The 16,765-nt window shown below is 39.4% G+C and overlaps 1 protein-coding gene across 3 annotated transcripts in view; it reads left to right on the top strand.

The window, feature by feature from the left end:
* FGGY (FGGY carbohydrate kinase domain containing) overlaps nt 1–16,765 on the top strand; it is a 201,323-nt gene that overhangs the window by 131,070 nt on the left and 53,488 nt on the right. For 2 of the 3 annotated variants that reach the window (XM_050962009.1, XM_050962007.1), the window contains exons 9-11: nt 10,003–10,110; nt 12,504–12,565; nt 16,574–16,663. In XM_050962009.1, the coding sequence (XP_050817966.1) occupies nt 10,003–10,110; nt 12,504–12,565; nt 16,574–16,663 (260 nt within the window). The remainder of the gene's footprint in view (nt 1–10,002; nt 10,111–12,503; nt 12,566–16,573; nt 16,664–16,765) is intronic. The other variant, XM_050962008.1, reaches the window with a different exon arrangement.

The following is a 16,765-nucleotide window of genomic DNA, read 5'->3' as shown; positions in this document are numbered from 1 at the left end:
TTACAATCTTCATAAAGAACAGTGGTTTTGTGACAACAGAAAAGGAGTAAAAATAAGGGGGTGATACAAATTGGTGTGTAGTTCTACTGAGGCCCAATATCCCCAATGAGCCATTGCAATGAGCGGCAGGGGTGGGAGTTATCTTTTGTGAGTCGCTGAGCAGTATTGCTTTAGAACAGGACAAAATAGCTTTTCAGCTGAGGACACCGCTAGGCTCTTAGAAGCTATCGTGTAACCAGACAACCTTTCAGTCCATTTATCAAAGCAATCGTAGTTCCCATTTCAAGGCAGGCGACACAGTAAATATGATAAAAAAAAAAAGGTTAATCTGTATCCAGACATTTCATTAAATAAAACGATAAAATAAATCAATGCCGTACTGCGGTGCTTAAGTGCTTAGCAAAAAGCTTCTGAATCCATTAGGAATTTACTATTTTTTTAACTCAAAAAAAAATTTAACAGATTAAAACTTTTTTTTTTTTTTGGTCAATTGCCATAAGAAGCCTTGGCCTTTGGGAATAAAAAGAAAATAATTATATGCCGTGCTATACCTGGTGTATGCCTGCCCACACCCATGTTCAAGATGGATTTAACATTCAGGCAATGTTGAAAAGAGGCCAAAGTACAAGTGTAGGAAACAGGCATAATGGGAATAGGCAAAAGTAAGTTGGTTGTAATAGTTTAAATATCTGACAAGTCTCTCATGGGCAGGCACTGTCAATGCTGGAAAATGCAGTAGTCAGGAAGCTAATATTACAGAGTAACAATGAAAAATAAGCGAATACAAATAAAGTATTTAAATATATTGCTCTATTAAATAACACTGACTTGTTTTAATTACTGTGTGTAGTTTTTAAATAATGGGTAGATAGCTTCACCCTTGAGAGACCCTGGTCACCAATATAATGCGGGGCTGTCCATCTCAGGCAATGGAAAATCTCTCCCCAGGAGTGATATTGTGTGGCACCAGGCACCCACACCTCAGACTCTTCTGGAGAAACTGGAGTTGGCCAATGTAGTCTGAAAAGCCAGCAGAGCTGGCCTAGAAGGGGCATGGCCAGGTCACCAAGGGATACAATGATGTACTATATCCCCAAAGCAGCCTCTGCCAGATGGGTTCCCCCGACTGCAACTGAAAGCTGTCCTTCCTTGGCAGAATTCCCAGCCGGATGGCTGCACAAACACTGCCTGTCAACTCTTACATTTCCCCCTGTTGGTACAAAGGAACACCAAGCCTGATATATCTTGCATTGAATCATATAGTTAAGTTTAAATTAAATAAGGAGGATGCTTTACTGCTAAACTTTTTTACCCTTTTATTTTTCTGTATTCAAAATGTTCAGCATGAAGATGTTTTCTGAACAATTGTAGTTGAGCTGTTTTTAAAATGTCAACAGCCAGGTTCCCTTTTAAAAAAACAAAACAAAACCCCGGCTTATTAAGACTTTAGTTATTATTTAATGCAGTAAGTATTTAGTGTGGTTGCAGCTAAATGAAATGTTCCCAGTGTGGCTGTGGTTGTCCACCATGGAGCTGTATACTCAGGGATCCTTTTGGTAGATTCACACCGATTTCCTAATTTTTGAAAGCCTACATCAAACGGCTGGTGCTGCACTCTTCATTCAGGCAAATCTCCTACTGCAGGAGTCATGTCCTCCAGTATTCTCCTGCTCCTCTACATTCAAGAAGTAAAGGATAGAAGCATTCAAGACAGACAAATTCCACCCTTTTCCCATGTCCAGGCACTCTCTTTTCCGGACTTGAAAAGGTGCCTTTTTTAGCTGTACAGACAATCTGTGGCACTTCTAATTATAGAGTCTCAAACAGTAGGGACAACATTTTCAAACTCAGGTTCCTAAAGTTAGGCACCATATTTGGGCACCAGAGTAGCTGGGCTGGGGTTCTGAAATGTCAAACCTAGATGTTAATGGTAACTAGGGGTTCTTGGCATCTCTGAAAATCAGACCAATCACTTAAGTGCCTAAGTGTGGGGTCTGGCCCAGATGCTCGGCAGGTCTCAATCAGTTCATGTACACACCCTTTGAAAATCTGGCCCCCAAGTTTGAAAACGTTGGCCTAGACTGATTTTCCTCTACATCCCTTCCCCACTTAAAAATACAGTCTAAGTAAAGATAGACATACCTTCCATTAGGTAAATCTTATGCTTTGTTAAATGTAATAATATTTTAATCATGATCATAAAATTAGTGTTAAAATACCTTTCCTTATTTAGTTTTTAATGAACACTTCATAGTGGAAATGTTTAATAATTTTGATAAACTTTTCCTGTAATTAACTCATGTTAGATATGAGGCCAAACTGTGCAGCATGTCAGTCTATTTCATAATAACTCACTTGAAACATTTGCAGAGCTGAGACAATCAAGAATATTGTTACTTAGGTGTTAATCATACACCCTGTTTAGGATTATTGCTGGAAGAGCAGTTAATGCTTCATGGAAAACTTAGAAAATTATAAATAGTTCTGCGTACATATCATTTATTTTTTGTTTTTGTTCCCGTAAGTGCTGGCATTCAGGATATTTACAAACAGAAACCTTTAAGAGCTCATCTACTTCTGCCGGATAGTTCTCTCTCTGTGACATTATAATTAGAGAGTCTGAATTGGAACACTAGATCCAAGCCTCAGATGTGAGGAATCTTTAGATTCCAAACCTACTCCTGATCCAAATGTCATCAGATCAGTCTATCTCCAATTCTTACAATTGCCAAAGCAACAAGTTTTGTTGTCATAGAGGATTCGAGGAATCAGAGGAATAGTCAGAGTTCCTGTTTTCATACAAATGTCTTTAGACCAAATCCTGAGGTCCTTATTCTGTGTTTACTCTTTCCTAATTCAAGCAAATTCCCATTGACTTCCGTAACCTGAATGGGGCTACTCGTTTATAGTTACTCACAAGCACAAATGGTTGCAGGCTTGGTTCCAGTAACATTGCAATGCAGCTCAGTTGCTGTGGATAGCCATAAAATGGTGTGTGATTTGACACCACAAAAACTGTGCAGCTATGTAACAAGCCAACAATTGCCACAGAGCCCAAGCTTTATGGAGAATATAATCAAACAAAAATATCAGCACAGTACACATTACAGGATTTGCAATGTTGAAAATATACACACCTGTAACAAAGATTGCAGTGAATGTTTTCCCTTTCTTTCGAGTACATGCCTGAGCTGCCATATGTTAATTGATTTTTTTTTTAATCTTTTGCATCAGGCTGCAATTTGAACTCCATTACATTTTATAGTAGAAATTATTGAAGTGATTAAAAAAAATTTACAAGGTTAGTTTAGTTCTCTTTAACTTGGCCTTGGACAATTGCTTCTAGGATTGAAAGGTAGTTCAGTTTTCGTGGCCATTTAGCTCTTGGCTTCTCTTTGGCAATTGCAGAGTGGACATCTGTGAACTAGACTGAGTCCACCAAAATTAATACAGGCCATTGAAAAGTCACCAAATCATAATATTCAATAGCTAAAAACATGAGCTGGATTCAAACCAGAGACCTAGAGATGAAAGGCTCTGAGTTACCTCTGAATTCTCTTTCTCCCTCTTTTTTTCTTTTTTTTTTTAACTGGTCTTCATTCTTTGTCATGGAGGTGTGTTCACTTAGCTACATTTGGCGAGGAGCAGCAAAACAATAGAATGATTACTAAAATAAGATCAAGTATCAGAGGGGTAGCCATGTTAGTCTGGATCTGTAAAAGCAGCAAAGAATCCTGTGGCACCTTATAGACTAACAGACATTTTGGAGCATGAGCTTTCGTGGGTGAATACCCACTTCGTCAGATGCTGCCGAAGTGGGTATTCACCCACGAAAGCTCATGCTCCAAAACGTCTGTTAGTCTATAAGGTGCCACAGGATTCTTTGCTAAAATAAGATCATACCCATCAGTGTTAAAGCCTTGCTTGGGTTGAATGAAGATTAGTATTCTCAACCTATAGTAAGGCATAGACTTGAAAGTTAGCAGACAACACACTAGTCAATGCGTGTAGTTGAGTTGTCAAAGATCAAAGACCAGAAGTGTAGATAGCATTTATTAGGTGGTGATTGATACAGAGCTGTTCTTTCTGTCCAGTCTCACTAAATATCTTGGATCTTATTACTTATGTACCTTACCCTAACAACGGCAGCTATTATTCTGTATCACCGTCTGTAAAAGCTGAAAAAATTTCAAATGGGTTTTATGACCTAGCTCCTCATTAACAAGTGTTCGTGTCGCCAAATGCTCTGACAGTATATTGAGGGCTCAGTTCTGCTGTCATGTACACTGATGTAAATCAAGAGTAGTTCCACTGAAATCGATGACATTACACCCTTGTGAAACTATTGAGAACAAGAGGAGAATCCGACCCTGATACTGTAACTCTGCCAGCTTGTCACAAAGGCCCCGTTTGGATGGAGTGATGAAAATGGAAAAGGATACACATACCGCAGTGTACCCTATTAATACAAAGATTTACTTCTCGGATAGTAGCCAACTTCTCAGATAGAGTCGGGGAAGGAATTCATGTAAGGTTATACCATCAATACGTGGAGTCAACTGAAAAGGAAAGTTCTGCTGGAATTCATCCTTCTATAAAACTGCTCTCACCTGTTTTATTTTATCTTGTCTTTAATTACTGTAATATTTACATAAAAATGAGGAGGAAACGTCTATGCATGCCTGGTCAATTATGGTTGTTCTGGCAAAACAATACCAGCTAAACTCAATCTATATTGCTTACCTCATGACTTCATTTTATGGATGGGGTAGAGGCTAAGATGATTCCATGCTGCAGAGGTCTGTGTTCTGCTCCATTCATTGTAGCAAATGGCAGTGTTGAAAATTTACACAAGCTTAATTTGGATTAAAGACAATGACTCCACTGATTCACTTACATTCGTTTCAAGTTAGCTTTTAACTATAATTGGTAAGTAATTTGTTTCTTCCACATATATTTTTGCAATTGAGTTTTGGTTTTTTTTAAACCACGCTTTTTATAATCTCATTCCAGTGCTGTTTAAACCAGTCTTTTGGTACCATAGCATAGTTCTATGTAGCATCATATATTTTATAGCCTTTTTACATTTTTATGCATTGCCAGATGTGCTCCTGATGCCTTCTGATCCCAGATAGTTTGACATTGATTTTCCTAGCGCACGCCAGGGTTGAAATCAGGTCTGTATCTCATCCAAATGATCTATTCATAACAAAAAGTGCCTTCTGGCAGTTGTACCACAGCTGAATACTGTTAAACTGAATTCATCATTTCAGTTGTTTCTGATTTCTCTATAATGTTTACATATCTTACATATTAGTATAATCTTGTATAGAGAACACACTGAGGTTAAACCTTCCCAGACATAACTCTTTTTTCTTCTATCCTCCCTGCTAGAAAATGCAGAACTTCTCTTTCACCGGAAGAGTAGAAATATAGAATCATAGAAGTGTATGGCTAGAGGTCATCTAGTCCAGTCCCCTGCACTCATGGCGGGACTAAGTATTATCTAGATCATCCCTGACAGGTGTTTGTCAAACCTTCTCTTAAAAATATTCAATGGCAGAGATTCCCCAACATGCCTAGGCAATTTATTCCAGTGCTTAACCACTGCAGCAGGAAGTTTTTCCTCATGTCCAACCTAAACTGTCCTTGCTGTAATTTAAGCCCATTGCTTCATGTCCTATTCTCAGAGGTTAAGGAGAACAATTTTTCTCTCTCCAACCTTTTATGTACCTGAAAATTGTTATCATGTCTCCTCTTAGTCTTTTCTTCTCCAGACTAAACAAGACCAATTTTTTAAGTCTTCCCTCATAGATCATGTTTTCTAGACATTTAATCATTTGTGTTGCTCTTCTCTGGACTTTCTCCAATTAGTCCACATCTTTCCTGAAATGTGGGGCCTAGAACTGGATAAAATGCTCCAGCCGAGGCCTAATCAGCACGGAGTAGAACAGAAGAATTACTTCTTGTCTTGCTTACAACACTCTCAGAAAGGTGACTGTTTTGGTGGAGTTTTTTGGAGTTTTTTTTGTAACAGTGTTACACTGTTGACTCATATTTAGCTTGTGATCCACTATGACCCCCCAGATCCCTTTCTTCAGTACTCCTTCCTAGGCAGTCATTTCCCATTTTGTAGGTGTGCAACTGAGTGTTCCTTCCTAAGTGGAGTACTTTGCATTTGTCCTTATTGACTATCATCCTGTTTATTTCAGACCATTTTTTCAGTTTGTTCAGATCAAAATCCATGGGATATTTTAAATCTTCCCAAACATTTTTGATAAATGAGTGGCCATGTGCTTTTGGGGAAGACATGGAGAAGGCAGCAGCTTCCTCCATCAAAAAATTCTGCCATTCCAACTAAAATGCCACGTGACAGAAATTGTTCTCTAAAACAGCAGAGAACTTGTGTAAGTAACCATCACAGAGAGCAGTATTCTCTCTGAATATGTTTAATTCACTTAAATGAGTATAGATTTGGACTATGCTTCCTCGTATTAGAGGTCACCGTGTGAATAGGTCCAAATTTGTCTCACCCCCCAAATACTTTTGGCAGTAAATATCATGCAGTGGCCTGTGAGCCAGGAACGACATGAGTTTTAATCGTGGTTCTGACAATGATTCTCTCTGTAACTGTGGGCAAGTCATTTAACCTCCCTGTGCATCAGTCTCACGATTTGGTTACTGAAATGAGGTTAATTAATTGTATTAACCTACCTCATCAGGGAGGTAAAACTGGCCAAAGGAGGTGGTGATGGTGTTATAAGTAATAAATCAATTAATGTTTGTAAAGTGCCTTAAAGACAAAAAAAACACTATCTGAATGCTAAGTCTCATTATTTCAAGTAACAATGTTGGTTAGATATGAGGTAGAAAATCTGGGTCTCCCTCCTCATACCCATTTCAGCTTTCAGGACCAGAATGGTGACCTCTTCTATTCACATTTGAAATAAAAATCACCTTTTCATAAATCCAAGATTGCTGTTTCTGCCCTGTGATGGCTATGGATTTCCCCAAGCTTCAGCAAGACAAGTAATGGCACTAGTAATGATCTATCTACGCCAGCACATGGGTGTGTTGAAAGTCAATACACAGGTTAATATGGAAAGGATATGGCTTTAGTGCAGAGGGAAAAAAATATCTATTTGAATATAAAAAACTGTAAATATGGCAGAGCTGCAGTAAATTTTGCACCCTTTCCCCTGTATAGGCCCATTTACTCCAGTGGGGTTGCATATGATGTAAGTCGAGACAGAGTTTAGGCTTTTTATTATGAAAATACAGATGGCAGCTGCAGAGTGGCTTGGAGCCATCACACATCCTCCAGATCTAATCCAGGGAAGGGAAATGCCAAGCTATTTTGTTTATATTCTGCATACAGGTGTGAAGGAAGATTCACTCTGCTGCTCTTCAAAGACTTTCTGTGTCTGTGCTGGTGAGAGAGGAATCCTTTCAGCTCTCCCTTTCCACTGAGACCACTATCTTCAGTTATGCTCCTTAGCTGCCTACCCTGACAAAGTTGAAATGTATGAAATTGTTTGAGGTGGGGGAAACAGCTGGAGGGAGAGAAAAATCTAATGATGCTGGGAACAGGGCAGATAATCCTCTGCATGATAGCACAACTTCTCTTGTCCCAGAGTAATTAAGAGGGAGAGGAAGGAGAAGCTTCGCCCTGCAGAAGAAATAAGAGTTAAGCCCCGTTGGCTTTATTCACCAATGCACAGATACGTGACTCTCTCATTTTGTGCCATACATGTGTTGAAAGTTTGCTGGAATGCGTACAGATGGTATTTCGGTAGTAAGATGATAGGAAAGTCTCAGTGCAACTAGATATGAGCCAGCACAGAAACATCCTGTCCTGACAAATTCCTGTGGGTATTTTCCAAAATACGGAGCCTGGCTGCTGACACTCAGAATTCACAGCTTCCCAGCAGTACCAGCTCCAAGGGCAGTTCAGTCTTTTAACTGATTTGCTTCTTCTAGTCACTGCTGGCAGAATATGAGACAGTTTTAGGAATCCTGGAGTAGTAATTTAGGAAATATGGGAAAGAACAATGCAACAAAAACAATGTTCCAACCTTCCTGCAAGTCTGTAAACATCTGATTTTCAGAGGGTCTTGTAACTTAGCATACTTAGTCTGTGCAGCCAATCTCTTATCCATAATGTGTAGGAGAGTATAGCTCAGTGGTCTGAGTCTCTGCCTTAGATTAGCTACCCTTTCTAGAACTGCAGGTTCAGCTCAGCCCTTCATCCTTTCAAGATAGGTAAATTGACTACCACAAAGTTTGGAGTGTTGAGACTATTTTGGATGAGACTTTAAAAATCCAGGTCCTATCTGCTCTGCAAGGTCCTTCTTCTCTTTAGAGATGCTGTGATGTCTTGGGTTAGAGTAGGGGACTGTGGGTTAGGACTCCAGTGCTTAACTACGCTGACAGGAAGTTTTTCCTAATGTCCAACGTAAACCGCCCTTTCTGTAATTTAAACCCATTGCAGTATTTTAAAAAAACAATCCTTTGCAATCTTTTTGATGGATCCATCTGCTTAATGTCCTGCATGACTTGTTGAATTCAGTGGCAGGGCAGCCATTCTTATCTTCTTTTTTTTTTTTTTTTTAATGAGACTTTGCTGCAGTTAGTTGTGCAAAAATGTCATTCAGCACAAAAGATCTTTAACAAAAGTGTTTCAAAACATTGAGGCTGATAGTGTGGGTACACTTGAGTGAGATTCTCTCACACACAGTTGTGTTATTCCCCAGAGAAATCAGGGTTGGGGATTGTTGAGAAATATTTGGGAAGCCAATTTCTCTTCTTTGTTTTTCTTATTTAATTTCATGTTACTCTTGAGAATTATCTGTAATTTAAGATGATGGCTTGAGCAGACTATTGTTTGTGCAAAAGCCTTTCTGCTGGTATATTTACTAAATGTATGATATGCGCATACCAGTAAGCTTTGTCTAGTGGCCGCTCCTTAAACTTTAGCAAAATCTTCTACTACTAAAGTTTTGACCCTGCTTCCATTGAAGTCGATGGGAATTCTGCATTGCATTTACTGGGAGCAGGACTGGGGCTTTTATTTATTGTGTGTACGAACTATGAAATAGAGAGGGTCATTCCCTATGGACCATGAAGTTCCGTGTTGAATCTCAACTGTGAAAATTTACAGGATGTGCATGCTAGGACTGGCCAGTGAGACAGGTGACTAAAATTTAGAGTTGGTTTAATCAGCGATCAGTGTCTGATCACCATCTGGCAAAGAGAACATCATCCAATTAAAAAGTCACTGAAACTAGGGTGGTCAAGCGATTAAAAAAATTAATCGTGATTAATTGTGTGATTAAAAAAATGCAATCATGATTAATCTCATGTTTAATCTCACTGTTAAACAATAATAGAATACCATTTATTTAAATAGTTCGATAGTTTCTACATTTTCAAATATATTGATTTCAGTTGTGACAGAATACAAAGTACACAGTACTCACTTTATATTTATTTTTTATTATAAATATTTGCACTGTAAAAAACAAAAGTAATAGTATTTTTCAGTCACCTAATACAAGATCTATAGTGCGATCTCTTTATAATGAAAGTTGAACTTACAAATGTAGAATTATGTGAAAAAAAAAACCCTGCATTCAAAAATAAAACAATGGAAAACTTTAGCACCCACAAGTCCACTCAGTTCTACTTCTTGTTCAGCCAATCGCTCAGACAAACAAGTTTGTCTACATTTGCAGGAGATAATGCTGCCCAGTTCTTGTTTACAAGATCACCTGAAAGTGATAATAGGTGTTCGCATGACACTGTTGTAGCCGGCATCACAAGATATTTATGTGCCAGATGCACTAAAGATTCATATGTCCCTTCATGCTTCAACCACCATTTCAGAGGACTTCCATGAGTGTTTGCAGAATCAGCTCCAAATTGCTGTCAAATGTTAGCCCTTGAAATACTGTGTCAAACAGAGGACAACTAGAATAACTAGATTTACTGTTGTCTTTCCAGATAAGTGATGCTCCCATTTTTGTGCCTGGTGTTTGGGGTCCCTATTACTCAGCCATGGTGCCTGGATTCTGGTTGAATGAGGGAGGCCAAAGTGCTACAGGAAAACTGGTGAGTCTGCAAAGGCACAGATAGCTTCTTACTAAAATATAGGGACAGTTCCTTAGCTGGTGTCAATCAGCATAGCACCACTGAAATCAGCAGACCTATCCCCACTTTACACCAGCCGAGAGGCGGTCTCAAACACTATAATATCATAGTAGCAAATGTGCTGCAAACAGCACTACATGCTTGGCTGCTTTGGAATGGCAGCTGAAGTCTGTTAATTTTGATAAGGGTAGATAGAAGCTATTGTGTTTGGCCCTGGCTTGCAGGAGTCGGGGAAGGAGGCCTCTAGAAGCTCCTAGCCCCACCACCCTGCTGCAGGGCAGAAGCCCCGAGCTCCCCCAAACAGTCTAATAGGAAGAGAATGGGGAGGTATAGAGGGCTTAAAGAGCTGCACTTTTAACTATAAAAGAGCCACATGTGGCTCACAAGCCACAGTGTGCTCACCCCTGCTATATTGTCATCTAAATCTTCCCCTTGTGTGCAAGGAGTGTGACTTGATATACAGATACATAGGTCTCCATTTAGTTTGTTAACAGATAAAAGGCTTGATCTTGCAAAGTTCCAAGTTTTCTAAGCTCCTAGTAGGCACTTGCTACCTCAGAGGATTGGGTCCTTAAGGAGGACTTTGGAAACAGATATTTTGGGTAGGGCCTATAGCAAACATTAGCAGTAACCGTCCGTATATTGGGGAACGTTTATATTTATCAAATATTTCACGTGCTCTTTTTCAGATTATATCTCTGTGTGTTTTGTGTATATATAGGGAGAGGAAGTGTGTATGTAAAATAAACACAATGGTGGATGCTTGGTTGTGTCCATTATAGTTAAGATTGCAAAGCAGTAGCCATCATAACATCCTGCTTTCACACACTTCTTACTTTCTGGGGGAAAATTCATATTTGGGGATTATGTTTTTATTAGTTGATCTCTGGATGAAGGAGAATTTTTTTTTTTTTGCAAAGTTTGAACAGGATCACTTGAACTCATTGAGAGTTAAGCCAAAGTGAAATAAAGATCCCATTCCCTTTAAAAAGTTCTAATAACATTTTCTATATGAGGCTACCCTAAAACCTGCCAAAGTTTGAAATTTGTAAATAGGCCTAGACTTCATGCCACTGGAGTCTCTGCTTGTCCTGGTGAAAAAAATGTGTTTTTTAAAAGGAATTTCTAAGCCTTTGAACTATGTTTTCAGAATGAATAGGGAAAAAACGGGGAAATATTGTACAGAATTATGTTCTGTTGTATTATCCGAGAAATAAGATGCAATCACATAATTTTGCATATCCACAAGGGGGCAGAGGTAAGTTTACACAACCAGCCTTTGGCATTTCTTGATTTCTAAGCATTTAACTCTGCAAACCTTATCATTGCACTAATAGTGATTTTTTGTAAGTAAAATGTGTTCATACACATACACACACAAAGTGCATAACCACATTTTATTTATTTAGATCCCATCAAACATTTTCTGGGCAGACTTGCACAGTTCATAATGGCCAGTGTCAGCCCTGAATTGGCTTGTTCTGATGTTGACATTTCAATCAGCAGACCTCAGTCCAGCCCACAGCTTTGTTTGTAACACCATTTACATTTTTATAAACGGCTTTCTTTGATCTCCTACACAAACTCCAGAGGGAATCAAGATGTATTTAGTTCTTTTCCTGTATACAGATGTGTGTGCATAGTTAAAATAAATTTTATTATACTGTTAACACCCAGGCACCCAAACTAATGAATACTAATGAAAATTAAACACCTGTCCTGACTTGCTGCCTGCAGATCTTGCCAAATCACTTGCCTATATATTCAGTACTCTGGGTAGCCATAGTGTTGCCTCATTACCTTTACGGATGCCTCTGACAAGCACTATAGACTGGCCACAGAAGTTGCTAAATTACCATCTTGAAATTCCACATGATCCTACACAAGGCATTGGTTTGTGTATAACGCTAGACACCTTTCCCTGGAGGGTTCTAATTCACATGTCAACTCTATGTAGGGTAAGTCTTTTTTAACCTCGAGTTAATTGATTTTCATGGTGAAGAACAAATGTTCATGTCCTTGAATAAACACTTGTGGAGTGTTCACACTAGCCATTACAAATGTGTTGGCTACGTCAAGCTAACGGGCAATCAGTTATTCGAGAAGATTTAAGCTTATCATTCTGCTCATTTTTGGTATATCGCTGTTAAACTTTTTGAGCCAAATCCTGATACCATGGAAATCAATAGAGTTTTGCCATTGGCTTCAGTAGGGCCAGGTTTTAGTACTTTGTGAGTAAGCTGGAAGCTCTTTTGTCATTGTAGAATGACAGAGTTTCAATATATTTTACCAGGAATTAATTTTTAAATTTAATTTATTTTAATCTGGTTGTTTGTCTTTTTGTTCTTTTTCAGATAGATCACGTAGTTCGAGGCCACATTGCCTTCCCAGAGTTACAAGCAAAAGCTGCAGCCAGGTCACCACTCTTATTTCTTTATCAAAACAGTGGCCTTACAATGATCATTTTGACACTAAAATAATAATAATAAATGGAGATATACCTATCTGATAGAACTGGAAGGGACCCTGAAAGGTCATTGAGTCCAGCCCCCTGCCTTCACTAGCAGGGCCATGTACTGATTTTGCCCTAGATCCCTAAGCAGCCCTCTCAAGAATTGAGCTCGCAACCCTGGGTTTAGCAGGCCACTGCTCAAACCACTGAACTATCCATCCCCCCCCCACTACACTGTACCTTCATCCCTGTACTGCAGCATTCTCATTTCAGGACGTGAGGCTCAGCCAACCTGACTGTGAACTCAGTCCCCTAAGTTTGAACCGATTGGAAGTATTTGCAAAGGCTTCTGTAATAATAATTCAGAGTTCAAAGCTTTAAAAACCTTAAACATCCACCCATAGGTTCAAATACTTACCCAAATGGTATGGCTGGCCACCTGCTTTGCACATCAAAGTCTTCTTTGTATCCAGCCTAATATGTTTCTTGGTAGCAGAGTATATTCTCCATGCTGCAGACCTGGGAGCCTAGGGCTAGTCATGTCTCATACTTCAGAGATGATGTTGTCAGGCTCCAGGAATGAGGTTTAGCTTACCTTGCACTATTAGGAGAAATCTGTTATATGAAAGAACAGCTAGTATATGAAAAAAAGACTGAGACGGTAGTGTAGAGGGAAATGCAAACCCAGAATAAAGGGATAGTTAAAACCAAGAGATGGATCACCCCAGTACCATCCATGTTTTGCATGAGTGCAACATGTCTGCTCGAGGCATCTGCGATTCTAGACTAACTCTAATACTGCATTGAATGAGAAAACACAGTTTACACAATGCAAAATCCTTGAGTGCTGAGGTAGAGAGAACTTTATTTCTTTATATACTGAATGTAAGGTGATATAACTGTCCTCTGTGATACCGCGTTGCATCTTTACTTCTTACTTGAGGCTCATGCAGTTAGTAAAACTGCAGGAGAGTGTTGGTAAAGAGGGTCATAATATTTTATATGGTTAATATACCAATGGTATTTCTATAATGCTTTCCAGACACTGCCATTCTAATGATATGTTTTCATAGCTATAAATTTAGTAAACAAGCCACTTATAAATTCACCCTCCTCCCCGTTTCCCCAAAAAAGGGTAGCATTAAGGGACTAACTTAAACTGACATAAGCCAGGAACTTTGCATTTTGGGTTGGAATTCCATCCCTAAGACATCACCTTGTACCTAGCTATTACAGCAGATGAGGCCTAAAACTTCACCCACTGTTCTGAGGCATCATCACGGAGAACTATATCAGTGGAAACAGCCAAATAGAAGGGGAGTTTTAGTGCAAAGTTTTGGTCTGAATTTCCTGTCTTTTCTCAAATTTAGTCAGATTCTTAATATTAACATAGAGTCTTGTTTTGGTTTTGGGGGTTGTTGATGGTGGGGGATGGGGAGTTATTTGCCTACAGATCTCTTTGAAATATTTTAGGGGGTCTATTCTGATATACGGGGCCTGATTCTTCACCTTGTGTTGTCATTACACTGGTCCAGCGCATGCCTGGAATAAACTACCTAGGGAGGTTGTGGAATCTTCATCTCTGGAGATATTTAAGAGTAAGTTAGATAAATGTCTATCCAGGACAGTCTAGACAGTATTTGGTCCTGCCATGAGGGCAGGGAACTGGACTCAATGACCTCTCAAGGTCCCTTCCAGCTCTAGAATCTATGAATCTATGTAAAGTGAGTATAAAACGCCAACACATCAGAATTCTCTACTCACATGTCTGGTGGCATTTTAAACCCACTTCACATAGGTGTAAATAACTATACAGGATGCAAGGCCATGAAGAATCAGGTCTTTTTTGTATGATAACACCATATAGGCATTATTGAGATAGTAAAATTCCATGTATCCTGGCTAGAGTGTGGACTCAAGATGACTTTGTGGTTGAAGCATCAGAGCTGAAATACCTCATCTTCCTAGAATCACAGGTTCTAAGCCTGACTGGCTTGGGTCACTCCGTCATTTTTTCATGGTGGACATACTAAGTTCCATGTAGTTTACATTGTTTGGGTCCCTCTGTGATGAGACCTTGAGAAAGAAGACCCTCTCTGCTTGACACCATAGATCCTATGACAGATTTTGTAAGAGCAGTGTTTTGCCCTGATGACTTTGGACAGAATTTCTCTGCCTTCCACTAGTGAGCAGTGTGCTATTTTGACTGCTCTTCCCCCACCTTAGAGGTGGCTGCTTTTCAGTAGTGATGTATGTCTGTAAAGTGCTTTGAGATCTTTCAAGCAATGTATAAAAATAATATTTGGTAGTTCCTTCCATCTGTGGTTCTTAGGCCTAGATTTTCAAAGGTATTTAGGGGCCTAAAAATGCAGATAGACACTTTTGAAGATCCCAGTAGGTGCCTAATTCCCATTGATTTCTGAAATCTGGCCCACATTACAAATATAAACTATTACTATACTCCTGTATAATTTTTAAATGATCAAAGAACAGCTGGCCAGATGACAGCCATAACCTTTGGCTTTGGTAAAGCCCTAGGTCCCAGGACTTGATGCCCAATCCAACTGATGCTGAAGTTAATGGATGTCTTTCCCTTTTCTTAAATAGAACTTGGATTGGCTCAGAAAATTAGTAGCCCAACACTGTCCAATGGGCTTGGCTGACAAGTAGCACTGGCAGGCGTTTGAGGGAGCTCTGCCATTCATTCTGACCAGACGTAGAGTTGTAGGGCCTAGATATATAGGAAGAGGAGGGTGTACACATGTAGTTCTAGGGATATCTGCTTGCCTGAGAAGGCATGGTTAAATGTCAACCTCTGCTACACAGGGTTTGTGCTCTGGAATAACTTCTCCCCCGGGGAATCCAAGTAACAAGAGGGCCAGATGGAAACTGGGAAGTAGGATAGGCCTCATGTTTAATGAAGTTGCCCTCTTCCTTTTTCCTTCTCACCCCATAAAAGCCGGGCTTCTACTGGAAATGCAGGGACTGGTTATTAACAGGTACTGTTTATAATATGATCTTTAGGGAGGCAGAAAATAAGGCCACAATATGAAAAAAAGAATCATTGTAACTTTCAAAATGATCATAATTCAGTTCCAGGAAGGCACAGAAAGCACATTTAAAAGAATGTGAATAATGATGTGAATTAGTTATTTTAATGTCTTCCAAGCGTACTTCATTTTGAGTGATATTCTCTGATAGCACACACATGGAAAGGTATAATTGAAAAAACATGCTGCTGAATGGTTGAATGCAAAGTATAAATATACAGCTGCTCAGAGGTCAGAAGTCAATGTGGTAAAACATGTGCCAAATTCCCGTGAGGATCTCATTAGTGCACAATTGAATATACATGTAGGGGCTAAATGAATATCACTGTTTTGGACCTACAGTAAATGAGACAATGGCTAATCAATTGTAATTAGGGTAGATGCTATTAATGACCAAGATGCCCGAAACTAAATGCCCTGCTCTGATTTCTTAGGAGTCAAGACCAAAAATAAAATTATAAATCTGTTTATGATGATACAAAAGTTTTTTTTAAAGAAAGATTCTAACCATAATTGCAACATATTTTAACTGGAATGTCACTAGTGCCATTGCAAGCCAGAACACTGAAAAGTTCATCATTAGTCCCTCAACCATGGCTGGCCCAGGAAAAAGGCACTTGGATAATGTGGAGATGAGTGCATTATAAAAACTTAGAGAATTAAATTTAGGAACCTTAGTCAGCTCCTCCCCTGCAAAGCAGCATCTTGCAGTCCCCTTTTTCCCCTCACTGCTTTGTTTTAATTATACCCTATGCTTGAATATTGAAAACTTTAATATGCAGCCCTCTTGATTACAAATGTTAGTCATTTCTGTTGTTAAAGGGATTTTATTTTCATTCCTCTTTGGGAATCTTTTTTTATTTCTTCACTCCCTCTCTCGGTCTTCATTGTGCCATTGCTTTCCCCCCTCTCTGTGTCACAGGCAAGCCACCATTATGCCAGTCGGCTGCAGTTTTGGAACTGACCAGCAGGAAGCATTGCACAAGGAGTGCAGCTGCTACTGCTTCAGAAGGTCGTTCAGCTTTCACTGTCTCTCCACCTCCCTGCCCACTGTGGGATCTCAGTCATTCTACTGGCTGATAGTGGAGTTTAATTACCCCCTCTCTCCATTGCC

The sequence above is a fragment of the Gopherus flavomarginatus genome, chromosome 7 (genome assembly GCF_025201925.1).
Source record: "Gopherus flavomarginatus isolate rGopFla2 chromosome 7, rGopFla2.mat.asm, whole genome shotgun sequence".
NCBI lineage: Eukaryota > Metazoa > Chordata > Testudines > Testudinidae > Gopherus > Gopherus flavomarginatus.
Note: the sequence above shows the minus strand (reverse complement) of the source record. Positions and strands in the feature narration are given on the sequence as shown.